Source organism: Eschscholzia californica, unplaced genomic scaffold, assembly GCF_041429995.1.
Source record: "Eschscholzia californica isolate CP2 unplaced genomic scaffold, dmEscCali1.0.p SCAF_2, whole genome shotgun sequence".
NCBI classification, from domain to species: Eukaryota; Viridiplantae; Streptophyta; class Magnoliopsida; order Ranunculales; family Papaveraceae; genus Eschscholzia; species Eschscholzia californica.
The window spans coordinates 52,202,743-52,220,097 of record NW_028238309.1 but is presented as its reverse complement, the minus strand read 5'-3'; the positions used below and the strand labels follow the sequence as shown (position 1 = coordinate 52,220,097).

At 37.4% G+C, this 17,355-nt stretch overlaps 3 protein-coding genes across 6 annotated transcripts; 2 read left to right on the top strand and 1 right to left on the bottom strand.

The window, feature by feature from the left end:
- The first annotated feature begins 2,223 nt into the window (after positions 1-2,223).
- Positions 2,224-8,955, top strand: LOC147558885 (protein argonaute 4A-like). 4 transcript variants are annotated; one of them, XM_086660613.1, is made up of 24 exons: positions 2,224-2,330; positions 3,540-3,908; positions 4,010-4,215; positions 4,293-4,517; positions 4,601-4,737; positions 4,822-4,919; positions 4,997-5,094; positions 5,191-5,347; positions 5,444-5,560; positions 5,652-5,759; positions 5,891-5,953; positions 6,031-6,144; positions 6,249-6,414; positions 6,504-6,616; positions 6,703-6,837; positions 6,940-7,070; positions 7,199-7,264; positions 7,466-7,529; positions 7,646-7,757; positions 7,855-7,928; positions 8,056-8,150; positions 8,261-8,292; positions 8,395-8,597; positions 8,690-8,955. In XM_086660613.1, exons 2-23 carry the CDS (start codon positions 3,549-3,551, stop codon positions 8,568-8,570), a joined length of 2,847 nt encoding a protein of 948 aa, XP_086516739.1. In that variant the 5' UTR covers positions 2,224-2,330; positions 3,540-3,548; the 3' UTR covers positions 8,571-8,597; positions 8,690-8,955. The 4 variants fall into 4 exon arrangements, with proteins under 4 accessions (XP_086516739.1, XP_086516740.1, XP_086516737.1 ...); XM_086660614.1 differs by having other exon boundaries at positions 2,224-2,369; XM_086660611.1 differs by having other exon boundaries at positions 8,395-8,955.
- Positions 8,956-9,583: 628 nt separating this feature from the next.
- LOC147558884 (la-related protein 1A-like) lies at positions 9,584-16,415 on the bottom strand. Its single transcript, XM_086660615.1, has 14 exons — positions 15,269-16,415; positions 14,276-14,559; positions 13,224-13,749; positions 12,892-13,096; positions 12,629-12,719; positions 12,474-12,545; positions 11,813-12,354; positions 11,495-11,567; positions 11,298-11,368; positions 10,782-10,845; positions 10,429-10,574; positions 10,174-10,281; positions 9,848-10,084; positions 9,584-9,716 (listed from the first exon to the last, which is right to left on the bottom strand). Exons 3-13 carry the CDS (start codon positions 13,702-13,704, stop codon positions 9,892-9,894), a joined length of 2,046 nt encoding a protein of 681 aa, XP_086516741.1. The 5' UTR covers positions 13,705-13,749; positions 14,276-14,559; positions 15,269-16,415; the 3' UTR covers positions 9,584-9,716; positions 9,848-9,891.
- Positions 15,385-17,003, top strand: LOC147558883 (geranylgeranyl diphosphate reductase, chloroplastic-like). The gene has a single exon (XM_086660616.1). The coding sequence runs from the start codon at positions 15,447-15,449 to the stop codon at positions 16,812-16,814; it is 1,368 nt and encodes a 455-aa protein (XP_086516742.1). The 5' UTR covers positions 15,385-15,446; the 3' UTR covers positions 16,815-17,003.
- Positions 17,004-17,355: the final 352 nt, after the last annotated feature.

Genomic DNA, 17,355 nt, shown 5'->3' with positions numbered 1-17,355 from the left:
CCATATATATATCTACAGACCTTCAGATCTAGAGAGAGAAAAGAAAAAAAAAATTTAGAGAGAGAGAGAGGAGAGAAAAAGTTAATTAAAATTTTTTTTTTTTGTGTAAAGGTCGCCGGTCGGAAAATTGGCCGGCCGGCAACTTTCGCCGGAAAAGATGATGAGGTGTCAAGAAGATGCAGTGGGAGAGAGAGGTGATGAGATGGAGGAACCTTTTTTATAACATCTTCTAAAATTAGAAGCCCCTTAGCAATAAAAAGAAACATAAAAAGTCAATTTTATTTGACTAGTTTTAAGAAAAGTTTTTATTCCCCGCAGAGTTTTCTTTATTCCCCAAAACCGCGGCCAAAATAAATAGTGGTGGTGATGTTGGGCGGAGTTGGTATTGAAAGATGAAGAAAGAAGACGTTTATTTTCTTTTAAAATTTTGTATTCTAGACTTTTTTTTTTTTTTTTTTCGTTTGTACAAAATTGTCCGGCTTTATTTAGGAAGGACAATTTTATTTCTTTTTTTTTGTTGGAGAAGAAGATTAGATGAACCGTTTAAATGGTATGAATCCCACTCCCCAGGCAGTTCTCCCAATCACCCCTTATGGTCCCTCCTCCTTTACCAACCCAAACTTTCCATTTGCAATAAGAAAATACTAACCCCAAACTTTCCAAACCTCGTTTGGTGTTACCATAAAAACAGAAATAAATGCGTCCAAAATTGTATTTCGAGATCTTTTGAAATCCAGGCTATTTTAGTAACTTCAAATAACTTTCCTCTTCCACTTCTCACAAAACGGTTGAAGAAATTGTACTATCATGTATCATCGGTCCATCTTTATCAGTATACACCTAACACGTGTAATACATCAGCAATACCTTTCACTAAAATGGTTGTAAGACAGGATATAGCATATCATTTCACTAAAATTATTTCGTTGGTTCTGTTAAGATGGTAAAAAAATATACGGAGGTTATTTCTCTTATGATCCCTTTATTTTGTGGTGAATCTTATGCTTAACCCCTATGTTTTGCAAAATGGCTATTTAACCATTTTTTTCTTTTCTGTTATGGTCCTTCAGTTAGCTTTTGACTTATAAGTAATTGCCCCTCTATGAGTTTTTTTTCCTTCTCTAGTTTTCTTCACCGTTTCTCCTTTACACTTTCATCATTTTTGAACTCAGAAAATACGAAAAATTTCAATTTTCTCTCTACACGTTCCCTCTCATCTTCTCCATCCTCCTCATAATCTATTATTCTTTTTAAACTCTGTAAAAAATGCCCTCTTTATCTCCGCGACTCCTTCTTTTGCATATTCGACTAAGGGACTCTTTCTCAAAAATTATATCACGATTGGAGGGGGAATCTTCCGTTCATTATGCGAAAAAGGAATCAACCTCGTTCATCGAACAAAAGGGGTTTCCTTTCATAGTAAAAGGGGAATCACCCCCTTCGTTTGACTGAGCGGGAATTAATTTCATTCCTAAGGTAACAATCTTCCTTTCATTATTTAAGAGGGATATAGTGCTTACGTTCGATGAATTGAGAATCTACCCCATTCACTAAACAAAAGATTTCACTTTCATTTGTTAAGGAAAACTCACCCTCTTCGTGAAATAAAGTGGGAATCAACCCTCTTCACTGATATGGAAGGGTTTCCATTTCATTAATCAAGGGATTTTGAATTGGTGAGATTTGAGATAAGAGATAACTAATTTTTTTTTTTGGAATTTGAGAGAAGAGAATGGGAGATGGGAGACGAAGATGATGATAATAGAGAAATGAGAGAGTATTGAAAGCATTTTTTTCCCTGAATTCCTCGATGTCATAGTCAAAGATGGCGGTGAAAATGCTTAAGCTGATGAAAAAAGTGGGAGAGAGAAATTGTGGAGAGGACAAGATAACGAGAGAAAATTAGACAAGTTTAATGTTTGAAAGTGAAAAATAAACTACAAATCTTTGTTTCAAAAAATAAAAACGGGGACCATATAAGCATTTCGTAAAACATAAGAGCCATGCCGAAACAAATCATAAACTATGGGGGCTATATGTAAGATAACTGAAAAGATAACGTCAAATATGGTATAGATGATGTTATATCAATCAACAAAGGGTATTATTGGTATAAAAAAGTTTGGTGGCGTTCGAGGTTAGACATGGGTATGGGCTTCCATAGTCACGCCCGGGTTTTGACGGAGCGAGTATATATAGCTGACGGATTCCACTATAGGAAACAGTTGTGAAAAAAATTTACCAAAACAAAGCTAGAGAGAGAAAGAGAGTGGAGAAGAAGAGAAAGAGGGGTTTTCTAGGGTTTCGTTTTCACGGTTGAAGCTACGAAGGTAAATTTTTAGGGTTTTGCTCTCATCTTACTGAAGAATGTGAGTTTTGAAGTTGTTTATGTGCGATTCTTTTGATTTTTCTTTCATCATCGAAGCTTTTTGAAAGAAATTTTGTTAACTTTTTCAGAGATTTCTGTTTTTAGTTTGTTTCATGCAGATCTTGTTGTTCATCTCATTTACTTTCTGTGTGTTTAGAGACTTGTACTGCATTTAGATGTATATCATAATTCTGGTTTGCTTACTTCATTTAAAGCGAGAGGAATATTTGCTTGCGATTATGGTTTAAGGCTGACTTTCTGACGTTTTTCTGTTGATTTTCTCGGTAATACTCATGAGTATGAAGAAGTTCAAAAGGATTTTAGCCTTTTCTTAAGATTTTGACTGAAGGCTTACAGATCCTTCATGATTTCTCACTGTACTTGTGATTTTAGTAGTTCTGTGTTTTGAATCTCTTAATGCATTTGCATGTTTTCCTTCGTCATGGTTTATCTTCTAGAAAATGTGAGGGAATCTCCTTTTCAGTACTTTCTGTAGTGAATAGTTAGCAAATCAAACTTTCTACTACTGTTTTTGTCATCTAGAGCATAAACTAAGTTTTTCTTTTTGTTTTGTTTTCAGGTCATTTAGGTTTATTCTGTCTCTGCGTTCTTTGTTTCTTTTAGAATTTTTTTTGATGTCTGGATGAGTAGAAATTTGTTGCATGCGACTATTTAGTTTTCCTTTTTTTTTTTTTCTGTCGAATCTTGAAGTAAAACCCTAGTTGATCTCTCTCTGTATCAAGTATTTTGTCACTGATAATTTTTTTGATTTTTTTTTGTCATTTTAGTGTGTGATCTGTTTTGATAAAGCTTTTGTAGTTACTAGTATGTTGGTGATGGATTCACAATAGCTCTTATTTGGCTTTATAGGAGTTATTTTATGGTTACTCATCTTAGTTCTGCTGTAATTTTGCATGTATACAGAGAGAAGGAAAGTCAAAGACTTCACTATTTGTATGAAACTAAGTCGGGTTTTGTGTACTTTGATTATTGTCAAGAGTTCTTGTGTCTTGTAGATTCAGCACTGTCTTTTCTATGGAGAAAAAAAATTAAGGGCTTAGCTTTGGTTTTGGTTTTTAATGTTAATTGTGTTTGCCTACCATTATGATCAGTATCTGCTTCTGTTGTGCTTTATATTGTTCTAATACAACGTTGTTGTATCTGTTGTAAGATTTAGGAGATGGGGTCTTCTGAGCCAGAAGTAACTGATCCCTCGGAGTCCCTTCCACCACCTCCTCCAATACCTGCAAATGTAGTTCCAATTAAAGTTGAAGGTGAAAATGGCTCAAACGGCGCGAATGGGGCAAATGGCTCAAACGGTGCGAATGGGGAAAATGGCGCAAATGGCGTGAATGGGGAAAATGGTGCTAATGGGGCAAATGGTGGTGCGAATGCTGAACTTGTTAAGAAAGTTGTAAAGCCCAAACGTGTTCCAATGGCTAGATCTGGAACTGGACGTAAAGGTCAATCAATTCAGCTGCTGACTAATCATTTTAAAGTTGGTGTTAGCAACCTCGAAGGGCACTTTTACCACTACAGTGTATGTATATGTGCAAGCATGACTGTTGACATCTAATTTGGATACTCTTGATAGTGAAAGATTATGTATATTGACATTGTTAAGCTTGTCCCGTTGACCAGGTTGCCCTGTCATATGAAGATGGTCGACCAGTGGAGGCAAAAGGTATTGGTAGAAAAGTGATCGATAGAGTTCATGCCACTTATGATACTGAGTTAGCGGGGAAAGATTTTGCATATGATGGGGAAAAAAGCCTCTTCACCGTGGGACCCCTTCCACGGAACAAACTTGAGTTCACTATTGTGCTGGAAGAGATGTCATCAAATAGGTAGGCTTGTGTAAGTGTGGAATTATATGAAAACCACATCATTCTGGTATTAATTTAAAATGTGTTGTTGTGTCTAGAAATGCTGGAAACGGGAGCCCAGGTGGCAATGACAGTCCAAATGAAGCTGATCGGAAGAGATCCAGGCGTCCTTACCAATCAAAAACATTTAAGGTGGAGATCAGTTTTGCTGCTAAAATCCCAATGCAGGCCATTTCAAATGCATTACGGGGTCAAGAATCAGAAAACTCGCAAGAAGCTTTGAGGGTTCTAGATATAGTCTTAAGACAACATGCAGCCAAACAGTGAGCTAAAACTTTTGTTTAATTTTTTGTCTGTGGAGGTTGATTGTTTCGTGTTCTCAATCTGAAGTTTTCTTTCTTTGCAGGGGATGCCTACTAGTACGACAATCATTCTTTCACAATGAACCACGAAACTTTGCAGATGTAGGTGGTGGAGTTCTGGGGTGTAGAGGGTTTCATTCAAGTTTTAGAACTACTCAGGGTGGACTGTCACTGAACATTGGTAGGTTTTATTGTTCTTGATGCTGGTTGTTATATTTAGCAATCTTCATGCCTCTTGTCTCAATCGTGTTCTTATCAATTGCAGATGTGTCAACTACAATGATAATACAGCCTGGTCCAGTTATTGACTTTTTACTTGCCAACCAAAATGCGAGGGACCCTCGAGAGATTAAATGGGACAAGGTAAAACAACATCTATTTTCTAATGTCTTTCTGATTTAAGTGAATTTATCTCATTAAATATCACTTCACCTTATCAGGCGAAGAGAATGCTGAAAAACTTGAGGATAAAGGCAAGTCCCTCTAACACGGAGTACAAAATTACGGGGTTGAGCGAGCTGCCTTGTAGTGAACAACTGTATGTTTCTGAGTTACCTTTCTGCTGTTATGCTTGCCATCTTTGATTATTTTCTATATACTTGTAATGTTTACTTCGACGTCTATAATATCATAGGTTCACTTTAAAGCAGAAAGGAGAGGGAGATGATACAATTGAAATTACGGTTTATGACTATTTTGTTAACCATCGTCATATTGAATTACGATATTCTGGTGACATGCCTTGCATCAATGTGGGAAAACCGAAGCGCCCAACATACTTGCCACTAGAGGTAAAATGGATGCTTTAATTATGTCAATATGCTTTTTTAGTTTTCAGTCTTACTTTATGTATGCTATTAAATGACAATGGTCGTCTTTGTTATTAGCTTTGTTCCTTGGTTTCCTTGCAACGCTATACAAAATCGTTATCCACTCTTCAAAGAGCTTCACTTGTGGAGAAATCTAGGCAAAAACCCCAAGAAAGGATGAAGGTTTTGAGTGATGTAAGTTTCCTTGACCTAGTGTTTTTGCTCCTCTTGTGATTATGGATTATTTTCAAGTGCTGAATCTCTTTTATAATCTGTCTAAATGCAGGCATTGAAAATCAACAACTATGATGCCGACCCAATGTTACGTACTTGTGGTGTCAAGATTAACTCTAATTTTACACAAATTGAAGGGCGTGTTCTTTCTGCCCCCAAGGTAAAGTCATACTTCAAGATTTGAATGTTCTTATTTTCTCGCATGGCTTCTGTATCTTTTGATTCTTTGCTGGTTTAGTTTTAATTTAGAAGTTTTGCTAATTTTGTTCATGTGTTTGTCATTTGAATCAGTTGAAAGTGGGCAACGGAGAGGATTTCTTTCCTCGAAACGGGAGGTGGAATTTCAACAATAAGGTGCTCTGTTCTATCCCCTAAAGTTTAACCTGTTTTGTAAATGGCTCTCCTGACAATGAGGTACAATGCTTTTCCAGAAACTTGTGGAACCTACTAGGATTGAACGTTGGGTTGTTGTGAACTTCTCCGCTCGTTGTGATACAAGGAGTCTTGTTCAGAATCTAATCAAATGTGGACAGCAGAAAGGGATTGTAAGACTTTTTTTATCTTTTTTATCTTTTTTTTTTATTTTTTATTTTACATTCCTGAATTACAAGTCTTTTTTTTTGTCTGATCTTGTGGTATTATCTTGTAGCTCATAGATGCTCCATTTGATGTATTCGAAGAAAATCCTCAAGCAAGGCGAAACCCTCCCAATGTTCGTGTTGAACTTATGTTTGAGCAAATGAAGGCGAAACTTCCTGGTGCCCCACAGTTCATCTTGTGTGTTCTCGCAGAGAGGAAAAACTCAGATGTCTACGGTTAGCAGTCGTTTAATTCCAAAATTAATCATCTTCCTCTTTCTTCTACACGTGTAACTAACTTGTGGATGATCTTATTGTTTTTCCAGGTCCATGGAAGAGGAAAAATCTGACTGAATTTGGAGTCGTCACTCAATGCATTGCACCAACTAGAGTGAACGATCAGTATGTAACCAATGTTCTGTTGAAGATCAATGCAAAGGTGAGCTGTTAAGGAAATATGCTCGTTTTGGTTATTATCATATAATTTCTGTTTTTTTGTTAACGTTTCTCTGTTTTATGTCTTAGCTTGGCGGCATGAATTCCTTATTATCTGTTGAGCAAACTCCATCTTCTCTGGTTGCGAAGGCTCCCACCATAATCCTCGGAATGGACGTATCTCATGGTTCTCCTGGCCAGACTGACGTGCCATCCATTGCTGCGGTAAAAAAACTCTTTATTTACAACTCTTGCTTTCATATCTCTCCTGCTTATCGCGGTAGTACATTTGTAATGGAGGGTGATCTTTTGAAAATAATACTTCAGGTTGTTAGCTCAAGGCAGTGGCCATTGATTTCTCGTTATCGAGCATCAGTAAGGACACAGTCTCCTAAGGTTGAAATGATAGATTCTCTCTTCAAAAAAGTGTCAGATACCGAGGATGAAGGCATAGTTCGGTATGTTTACTTCATTTCCTTCAATGACTTGTACGAACGAGTCTTTTGTTTCCTCCATGTGGTGTTGTTTGATAATATTTAGAAGGCTTAAGTTCTTTGTGACTGAAGAACTGGTTGTTTTTTTTCAGAGAGCTACTACTAGATTTCTATCTGAGTTCAGGTAAAAGGAAGCCCGATCAAATCATTATTTTCAGGTACGTTGGTTGGAATTAAGGTGATTATAGAAAATGAAGTTAAATTGTGTATCTTCAGAATAACAAGAATCTTATGTATGTAATTTGCTTATCCTGTCATTTTCATTTTAATTATCATCATAGTCTATATGAATATTATTTTTGGTTTCTCTTTCCCCTCTCCTGTGTGGTGGTTTCTCATGGTTATTGCATTTGTTTCAGGGATGGGGTCAGTGAGTCCCAGTTTAATCAAGTCCTAAACATCGAACTGGACCAAATCATTGAGGTTCGTGTTCTGCAACTGACTCTTTGTAGTGCTTCTGAGAAATTATTGCTCTGCTTGGTTGTTTCTGAACAGGTTAAATATTTATTGACGTATATACTTTTTGACCGTCACTACAGGCCTGCAAATTCCTCGATGAGAAGTGGAATCCCAAATTCACTGTGATTGTTGCCCAGAAAAACCATCACACTAAGTTCTTCCAACCTGGGTCCCCTGATAATGTTCCACCAGGTTAGTTTACTAATGAGCTCTAGCAAAAGATGGAAGTACCTTCTAACTAATGTCAACAGTTAATTTAACTTCTGTGTTTTACATTTCACATTTGTAGGCACGGTTATTGACAACAAAGTTTGTCACCCTAGAAACAACGATTTCTACATTTGCTCTCATGCAGGGATGATTGTGAGTCTTGACATGAAAATTTTCTTTAGTTTCATTCTCTATCTTTACATTAGTCGATCTATCTGAACTACTACTTATCCAAATTACTTATGTTCTCTATTGGTTTTGTTTTTTCTTGGTTCTACAGGGAACTACTAGACCCACTCACTACCATGTTTTGTTAGATGAGATTGGTTTTTCAGCTGATGACCTTCAGGAACTTGTGCACTCTCTATCCTATGTGTAAGTAGATCTTATATTTCATTTTTTAGGCTACTACATCTATAAAATGAAAGAAGTGGGTTGTTTCCGTCTGTAATTTACTCATGGAACTATTTCAAATTTTTCTACAGGTATCAAAGGAGTACTACAGCAATATCCGTAGGTAAGAATTTAGGCACCCTATGCTATTTATTGTCTCTGGGAACTTTCTTCTACCCAAGATATAGCGTCCTGTTGTATTAATGTGTGTTTTTTATTGGTGCAGTTGCTCCTGTATGCTATGCACACCTTGCAGCATCTCAGATGTTACAGTTTCTGAAAGCGGAAGATATGTCAGAAACATCTTCAAGCCATGGAGGGGCTACATCTGCAGCAGGAGTACCAATCCCCGAGCTTCCTAAACTCCATCCGAATGTCAGCAGTTCCATGTTCTTTTGTTAAAAGCTCGGTATAAAGAAAGGTCATGTGGTAAGTCTTTTTTGTAAAGAAAATGATGAATACTTTTTTCCAGACTGGAGGTGGTTCTTCTAATCTCCTTTTGACACGAACTAAACTTCTAGGAGGTGGTGGTGATGTAAATATCTGCTGCAAGTAGAATGCGTTTTGTGCAGCTGTCTTTAGCTATTTAGGTACCTATCTCAGGGGTGTAGTGGAAACCTCTGAAAGACTTATGTCCGAAGCAGTTTGTTTAGGGGGCGGGGTGTGGTAGTGTTTTAAATTTTCTTGTGTTTGGTCTATGATGACATTCACGGCCTTATCTGGGATTTATTATGCTTGAACATCTTTATTATGCTTTTATGAAATATATGAGTGTTTAGAACTCTAATCCTGTTCAAGCTTTCTGATGTGTCTTCTTTTTAAAGATTATTTGGTTGTCTCCTACGATTTCAATTTTAATGTCAAAAAGTGTTGGTAGATCAGTTATTATTCACCTACTTTTAACAACTTTTTTTTGTTAAGAGGACTTTTAACAACTTTTTTTGATTGATGGATGACTGAAGTTGGGTTTTACAACTCATTCATCATTTATCTTACAAATAACCAAGTGTTAAAACACTAAGAATGAAGAGCCCAAACACTACGAGGGCTTTTCATATATTTTCTGTCTCACCAAAGACTTTCGATGGAGAGACCCAAGCACTTCATTTGTGAAAATGGGGCCAATGTCAAGGAAATAGGGCATAAATGAGCTCGCTTGTGCAAAGATTCTTGAGAATACCGTTTTACATATCAGTGGTCGTGTTTTACTAGTTCGAAAATATTTAAACATCATCAAATCATAGGCCTGAGCAAAAAACAACTATTGACCCAACTAAAAGCAAGGGCGAGTTCTTGAGTGGGAAAACTTGAATATTCTTGTTGAGTACTCTTGCAAGTTCTTAAGTCCTAGAACTTTGAATATTCTTGTTGAGTAATCTAAGGAGCATACATGACGAAAAAACCGAGTAGAAGACTTCACGTAAACATGCAGAGTTGCTAGCTCCACGATGCATTTGCATTATCATTTTTGGTAGGTATTAGCATATAAGAAGAAACGTCTAAAAGAACAAACCCAACAGTGATCATCCAGACAGACTCTTGCAAACTCTTTTCAGTTCCAGCATACATGCCAGATATCCTTTAGAACATGCCAGGGGAGCACAACAATAGAGGGTAAGAAAAATTGAAGAATACAAACTTGTTAGGGCCAGAAATGGACCAACTAAACAACATCCCACGTGTAAAATTTGTGTATGGAAGTTCCCCTTTTGTCATATGTAGCTCAATGAGAAGTTAGATCTAGCTTTAGCGGCAAGTTTGATTCTTTTCCTCGCCCCGTGTCCTGACACGCTACAGCCACCTTTTGTTGCAGTGAAGTCACTAATCGAACGGAATTTTGTTTCAGCCACCTCTTCAATTCTGGGTGTTTCTTCAAAGGCTCCATATGTCGTACCTTACGATAATGGTGGAAAGCCCTGTCATGTATTAGCAATAACTATATATAAGACCAAGAAGGGTTTTACATCTGTTTGAACAAAATGGATAAGGAAAGAAAAAGCTGTACCAGTATTTTTCGATGCCATAAACATTACCCTTATTGTAGAATTCAAGGGCAAGTTTTTCAAAATCTACATAAAGTTGTTCTATGAATTGCTCCTGCTGTAGGCCGTACCTTGAAAAAGACGAAAAGGAGAGACCAAAACGAACGTCAAGAGAGAGTTTTTAACAAATTCGAACAGAAGCTGGTTCGAGAAATGTTCAAAACCCAAATACTTCAAATTTAGGCGTGAAAATGAACCGAGTAAGAGATAGGAGGTACCTGTAAAAGCTGAACAGACATTCTAATCCATAATAATGGTTAGAAGCTGCATCTTCCAAAGCTAATTCCTGGAACTCTTTGTACACAGAAGGATCAAATCGGCCTCTCAGATAAAAAGACCAAAACCGGTACAATGCATTCATTTCCTGTGTATGGAAACAAAAATCACATGTTCTTAATTTAATGAAGAAATGTGTCGTGAAGAATCCATAGATTTGCATATAACAATGGCTAGTGTGGTTACACTTCCCAAAATAATGTGCAAAGACCTTGGAAAATCAGTGTCTAATTTAGTGTATTTCAGCTTGATGAAAGAAATATTCAAATGGTTAAAGAATAGGCAAGTGTTCTACCTCACTGCAACCAATTCCCGACTTCTTGCGGTCATCTAGGCATCCTTTGCGGTGCTTCGAGTACCTAAACGAACACAGAGAAAGAGTCAACTTTCATGATAACATTTAACATCCAATTGTATATATATTTGATATAGTATTCGGAAAATGAGTAACAATGACACAAAGTGCCCGAAAAATGCTTGGACTTGATATCGAGATTAAAGGATTCAATTGGCAGAATTGGTTCATTTCCATGATAATGATTGAGCTGATAAGGATGTCATTATGCCCAATAATTTAACTATAAACTCAACTACTCTTCGATGGGGGTTAGCAGTTCCAGGAAGGGGAGCTAGTTCGATGTCAAGATGATCCACATCATAAGTCCGGAACTCATCCCCATTCTGGTACTCTTGTAAAGAACTGAATACAAAATTATGACCCGTATCCGCATTATGGAAGAAAGACAGATGATAACATTGTAGATAGTATGATACTGTATCAAGAACTAAGAGAAAATTAGGGACTCATTACATCTGCTGCATGAAGCTGGTTTCTTCTAGAAGGCGACGGCGTGGGTGCTGAGTTCGCTCATGTATCTCTTGCTGTTAATGAAGCATAAGTTAAACCTTTTGCAAGAAATAATCTCTACATCTACTTCTCTCTTTTTCTTGGTTTATTATCAAAAAGGGAACAATGTTGAACTGGTTTAATCCATTTCAGGGCCTCACCCAGGAACTAGTTGGTATTAGGCTGTGCAGATCCTGATCATGATGCTTCATGCCCTCGTCCTCGTCTTCAATCCTTAGGAATAAGAAGATGAAGAAGCGGAGTTAGCAACCATGCCTCAAAAGTAAAGCTAAAATACTAACTGGCCAACAATCTATTCGCAAGACAACCCACTACTCATACTTATGGTATAATCGATAAAGTCAACAAAGCCCACCGAAAGGTTTTCACTGGCCAACAATTTGTGCTCTCACCAAAGGGTTCCACATCGAAATTTAGCTAGTAGTGAATGTCAAGCAACAGGAGAAGCGCATTTCTACCTTAAACTAGACGATGTCTGATTCTTCTGGGTTGCTGTTTCTTCTGACTCCAGCTTATCATTAGTGCATGTAAAATCTCTGATAGGATTTCTGATTCTTCTGATTCTTTCGGGGTGCTTAACTGAATAATCTGATAGGAAAAGTCTCACTCTCTCAATTTCAGGACTAAAACTACTTTCAGGAACTGCAGTCTCTCTTGAGCGTTCCGAACTGCAGTTATCAACCTGCGGCTGTGACACACAATCTAATTTCCTGGATGATTCCGTTTCACCGTCATGCATATTCTTATTATTGCATTCTAAACTTCTCGTTATATTTGGAAAATCTTTCTTTGCAGGTATTTCTTTAGCCAGGCTTTGATTGTTCACTGTAATTTCTGCAGGTCCATCAGAGACGTCTTTTATATTACTGCTGTGTTCAATATTCTTGCTCGCCAGAGAAGAATTATCGTTGGCATGATCTATTGGAGTCTGTGTTGATGTATCTCGTCCAGAGGCTGGAAGCCATTTAGACCAGTGATCACGTTTCCGTACCTTGTCACCCTAACAAAAAACACAATTCGAAGATCACTAGAGCAGATTAGATATACAACCGAGCAATTACATATTTTATAGCAAAAAAGTAAAAAACCAAAATGGTTCATAAAGTAGATATGTCCTACCTGCACTTCCACAACATGCGAATTAGGCAGCACAGCCAAAATGGAGGGTATATCCGTAGTCATCTTCTTAATCTGCAGCTCTTGTATATCGAAGATCAGATAGGCTCAAATAGTAAATGTTTGGCAAATGATAGAAAGCATTTTTCTGAACTTACTTTATTAAAATCAGCAATTATAGATATCGAAACCCACCCTTGATCGTCCATCAAAGAACGCAAGTGATGGTCACTCTGCAAATTTTCATCACTACCGACAGAGAAGAATATTAATAATCTGGGTGATAAGAGGGAATAAAGTATAACTTGATTGAAGTTAAACAACTGCTTTTTAGCTTTAGATATGCACACATAGAGGCTTTTCAAGGAAAACAAAATTAACCCTTTATTTGATTATGTAAAAGCATTTTAAGACAAGTCACCTGAAGTAATAGTCAATTTGCTTCACTATATTAACTCCCATAACATGCGTCTCTGATGTGGTTGCTGGAACTTCAGTGGCTGCCGAAACCTCAGTGGTTGTCGGAACCTCAGTGGTTGTCGGAACCTCGTTGGTTGCTGGAACCTCAGTGGTTGCCGTGGTGGGGTTTTGTTGAGGCATAGGAACATAGTATGCAGGAACATAACCTGTACGAACAACTTTTAGACATTTTCAGCCAATAGGAAAGAAAACAGAAAACGGTAACTAGCAGGTGCAACTCATGATTTAAGAGGAGTAAAGATAATGAATTCAAAAGCCGATTCAAGAGGCTACCTGCAAACACGGGTCTAGTATATCCACTAGGGATACATAAAACTGGAGATCCCGCATAAGGTGTTGGTGCAACACCTCCTTGAATGTTAGAAGGATATTGATGATGCGATGTATGATAAAAGTGATTTCCGGGTTCTTGTACTTGCCCATAAAAAGAATTGCCGGCATAAGCGTTGGGATCTCCTTGCTCATAAGCAAAATTGGCGGCATAGGCGTTTGGATCTCCTTGTACTGGAAGCGGGAAGCCTGTGTTTTGTTCAATTCCACCACCATAAACAGGAACTGTAGAAGCAGCCGACGTATGAGGCTGTATGTATGAAAAGGTTCCAGGGTAAGGCTGGTAACCGTAATCAGCATCTGGAATATATTGCGGGCTATAAGCAGGTGGAAGAGGCTCATGATAAGGTAAATGTGTTCGATATGGAGCTCTGCCTTCCGGAGGATGTCGGTGCCTAGTGCTTGATCTCCAACGACGATACATCAGATGCTTACGAAAAAAGGTAGATTTTCGTGACCTCGTAGATGCCTGAAGAGACGAACAAACTATAACTCTTCAACAACGAAATCGACTCATACAAGGAAAACAAAGTCTTGCACTTCTAAGCAAGCAATGAATCAACGAAAGGGTGAGTCCTTGAAATCATACACAATCCCTCACTCATCTTGGAGCATAATATAATAAAGCAATTTTAGATAAGAAACAAATAATCGTAATTGTCGATAAACGTTAAAGATTGCATCTTTTCTTTATTTAACTACTAAACTGCTTCTTATCAACACAATAATCATAAAACAATCATCATAACCACATTTTCAGAGACATTAACCCAAGAACAACTTAAGATTATAAAAAATACATATAATGTGTCTGTTTGATTTGTATCCCTCTAAGTTTCCAACAAAATGCTTCAAGTAAAGAAGAAGTTATTTGCAAAATTGGGTTTTAACCCTGATTAGAAATATTTAGGGTTTTCAAGCTTCAAAATTCTTTCAGACCCATGACTGTTCAAGAGAAAGAAAGAGAAATAAGTAAAAGGTTTTCATTAACATACCTGAAAATGAGCAGTTTGAGGAGCTAGCAGAATCAACAAGAATGGGTAGTTGTGATGAAACAGAGCTTAGTAGAATTTTTAGTCCTTACTTGGTGTTTCAGCAAAGATTAGAGGAGTTCCATTTTCATCATCAAGAACTGTTTTTTTTCATGCTGATTTTCATCATTTCCATTCCTCAAACTACCCTTTTCATTTCTTGCCACTATCTACTCAAATTCTTGTCAGTAGAAGAAAACTCTGATGGATTCTTGGGTTGGGAGGTTGAAGAAGACAATGTGATAATACTGTAAAAGTATGAAAAGAAACCCAATTAGAGAGAAATTATACTTGGGTTTCAGAAATTAAATTGGGGTTTTAACTTGTAATAGTTCTTTCTTGGGAAATACTGATGATCATCTCTGGTTACAGTTAGAGGGTTTTTCTTTTCTGTTTGGAACTTTGGTTGGTTGAAGAAAGAAAGCAACTGAAATGTCGTTAAAATGGTAACTGCCAAGTCTTAGACATTAGGAGTAGAGTTAAGGGGTGTTTGGAACAAAAAAAAAAAAAAAAAACAAAGTCTGATACCCATTGAGTTGAAGTCTAAAAAATATCAATAATATTTTATATGATAAGTCTGAAACCCATGAGTAGGCAAACCAAATTTTATATGATAGGTTATATTTTGTTTAGTTAAAAATTAAAAATTTATACTTTGTGTCTGATAAAAAATGTAAAATTTGTGTTTTTTTAGTTTAAAACATATAATATCTTTTATAACTTTTTTGCAAGGTGTTGCAAACGTTTTCCAAGTTGTTCAAAATTACGTAAACACCTGCTGAGTTGAAGTCTAAAAAAAATCATGTAATTCTTTTTCATCAAAACAAAATTTTTTATAAAATTTTAACCAATTTTTTTAAATAAATATCCACGAATTGTCCTCTCTCGTGTCTATAGAAAATACAAACATCCACGAATTTTTATTTCAATTCATATGAACCAAGGATGTCCCCATACCTTCTCACAGATGGAACTGGGACAGGCATCTTTCACTCTGTCACTGCCTCGGTGCTCGGAAACCTTAAAATAATCCAACCTTCTCCTCATTCACCACCTTTTCTCCTTCCTCATATCAAAACCCTAATTACAATTATAATCTCATCAAAATCTCTCTCTCTCACTCTCCCCTTCAGCCATGACATTATCAACAACCACAACTCAGATCCACCACCTTCTTCCTCACTCCTCCCCCAGAACTTCTTCATCATCATTTTCACTTAAACCCAGAAGGCCATTCATCATCTCCTGCAACTCCAACCCTCACATTCACGGCCGCAAGCTTCGTGTCGCCGTCATTGGTGGTGGCCCAGCTGGTTCCTCAGCCGCCGAAGCTCTTTCCTCTAACGGAATCGAAACTTTCCTAATCGAACGTTCCCCTTCCGGCGCTAAACCTTGCGGTGGCGCCATCCCTCTCTGCATGCTCGATGAATTCTCCATTCCTCTCGATCTCATCGATCGGAAAGTCACTCAGATGAAAATCATCTCCCCTTCAAATCTCACCGTAGATTTCGGTAAAACCCTAAAACCTCATGAATACATAGCTATGCTTCGTCGTGAAGTTCTCGATTCGTTTCTTCGATCTAGAGCTCAATCCAACGGTACAAATATAATCACAGCTCTTTTCACGCGTCTCGATGTTCCTTCCTCACCGAACGCTCCATACATCGTGCACTACAATATCAACGGATCACGTCAATCCCTAGCCGTTGATGCTGTGATTGGAGCAGATGGAGCTAATTCTCGAGTTGCTAAATCAATCGACGCTGGAGATTACGACTACGCCATCGCGTTTCAAGAGAGAATTCGATTACCTGATGAGAAAATGAAATACTACGAAAAACTCGCCGAGATGTATGTGGGAAACGATATCTCACCCGATTTTTACGGATGGGTTTTTCCGAAATGTGATCACGTGGCAGTGGGAACTGGTACGGTGTGTTCGAAGCAAGATATTAAGTTGTATCAAAGCGGGATTAGAGAGAGAGTTAAAGAAAAGATCAAGGGTGGAAAAGTAATCAAAGTGGAGGCCCACCCGATTCCGGAACACCCGCGTCCTAGACGAGTCAGAGGACGAGTCGCCCTGGTTGGTGACTCAGCTGGGTACGTGACGAAATGTTCAGGGGAAGGAATTTATTTTGCAGCAAAATCAGGGAGGATGTGTGGGGAAGCAATCGTACGGGCATCAATGAAAGGAGAAAGGATGATCAACGAAGAGGATTTAAAGAGGGAGTATTTGAAAAAATGGGATGGGCAGTATATTAACACGTTTAGGTTTTTGGATTTATTGCAAAGGGTGTTTTATGGGAATAATGCAGCAAGGGAGTGTTTGGTAGAGTTGTGTGGGAATGAATATGTACAAAGGATGACATTTGAGAGTTATTTGTATAAGAGGTTGGCAGAGGGAGATCGTTGGGAAGATTTGAAGATGGTGGTTAGTACAATGGGGAGTTTGATTAGGTCTAAGATTATTGGGAGAGAAGTGGAGGGTCTAAGTAGGGGTTGAATATGATTTTGAGATCATTTTGTTAGTGTAGTTTGTGTTGTAATTTGTTTGTTTTTATCAAACATCACCTAATGTTGTAGTAAAATTTCAGTTTACTAAGGCAATGTTTGGCAAGTGTAGTCACGAAAAGTAACTATACGTAACGGTATTTCAGGTAATCTTAATATGATAGTGTTCGGTTTGATCATGTATTTGATAGACTGATTTTTTTCATAGATTATTTGATTGAGAATTCCAACAAATAAGAGATCACAAACTTGTCCACCTCGAACTCTGAAATTCCTCGCTTTAAAGCAAAATCAAGCTTCAATAGAAGTGAGTTTCTTGATTTATTATTGCCTACCTAACACAACATAGAATGCAATTCCCATGACTGCATTCTGATAAGTACATTCCGTAGTCACAAAGTAAGAAACGATCTAATAATCTTATAATGAAGATTTATTTTTTATGAAAATTTATTTTTTTATGAAATCCTTTTGTTTTAAATTTTATGTTTGAGGGAGAGAGGTAACCTAGAATTTCTTTTAGTTTGGATTTG

Bases quoted from the DNA above. Each gene is read 5' to 3' on its own strand.
- LOC147558885 (XM_086660613.1), top strand. From the start codon at position 3,549: ATGGGGTCTTCTGAGCCAGAAGTAACTGATCCCTCGGAGTCCCTTCCA. The intron at 4,920-4,996 runs GTAAAACAACAT...TCACCTTATCAG, and splicing joins GAGAGATTAAATGGGACAAG to GCGAAGAGAATGCTGAAAAA. The intron at 6,617-6,702 runs GTGAGCTGTTAA...TTTATGTCTTAG, and splicing joins TGTTGAAGATCAATGCAAAG to CTTGGCGGCATGAATTCCTT.
- LOC147558884 (XM_086660615.1), bottom strand. From the start codon at position 13,704: ATGTATCGTCGTTGGAGATCAAGCACTAGGCACCGACATCCTCCGGAA. The intron at 11,568-11,812 runs GTAGAAATGCGC...CTTATTCCTAAG, and splicing joins CAGACATCGTCTAGTTTAAG to GATTGAAGACGAGGACGAGG. The intron at 10,085-10,173 runs GTACAGCTTTTT...AATACATGACAG, and splicing joins TATGGCATCGAAAAATACTG to GGCTTTCCACCATTATCGTA.
- LOC147558883 (XM_086660616.1), top strand. From the start codon at position 15,447: ATGACATTATCAACAACCACAACTCAGATCCACCACCTTCTTCCTCAC.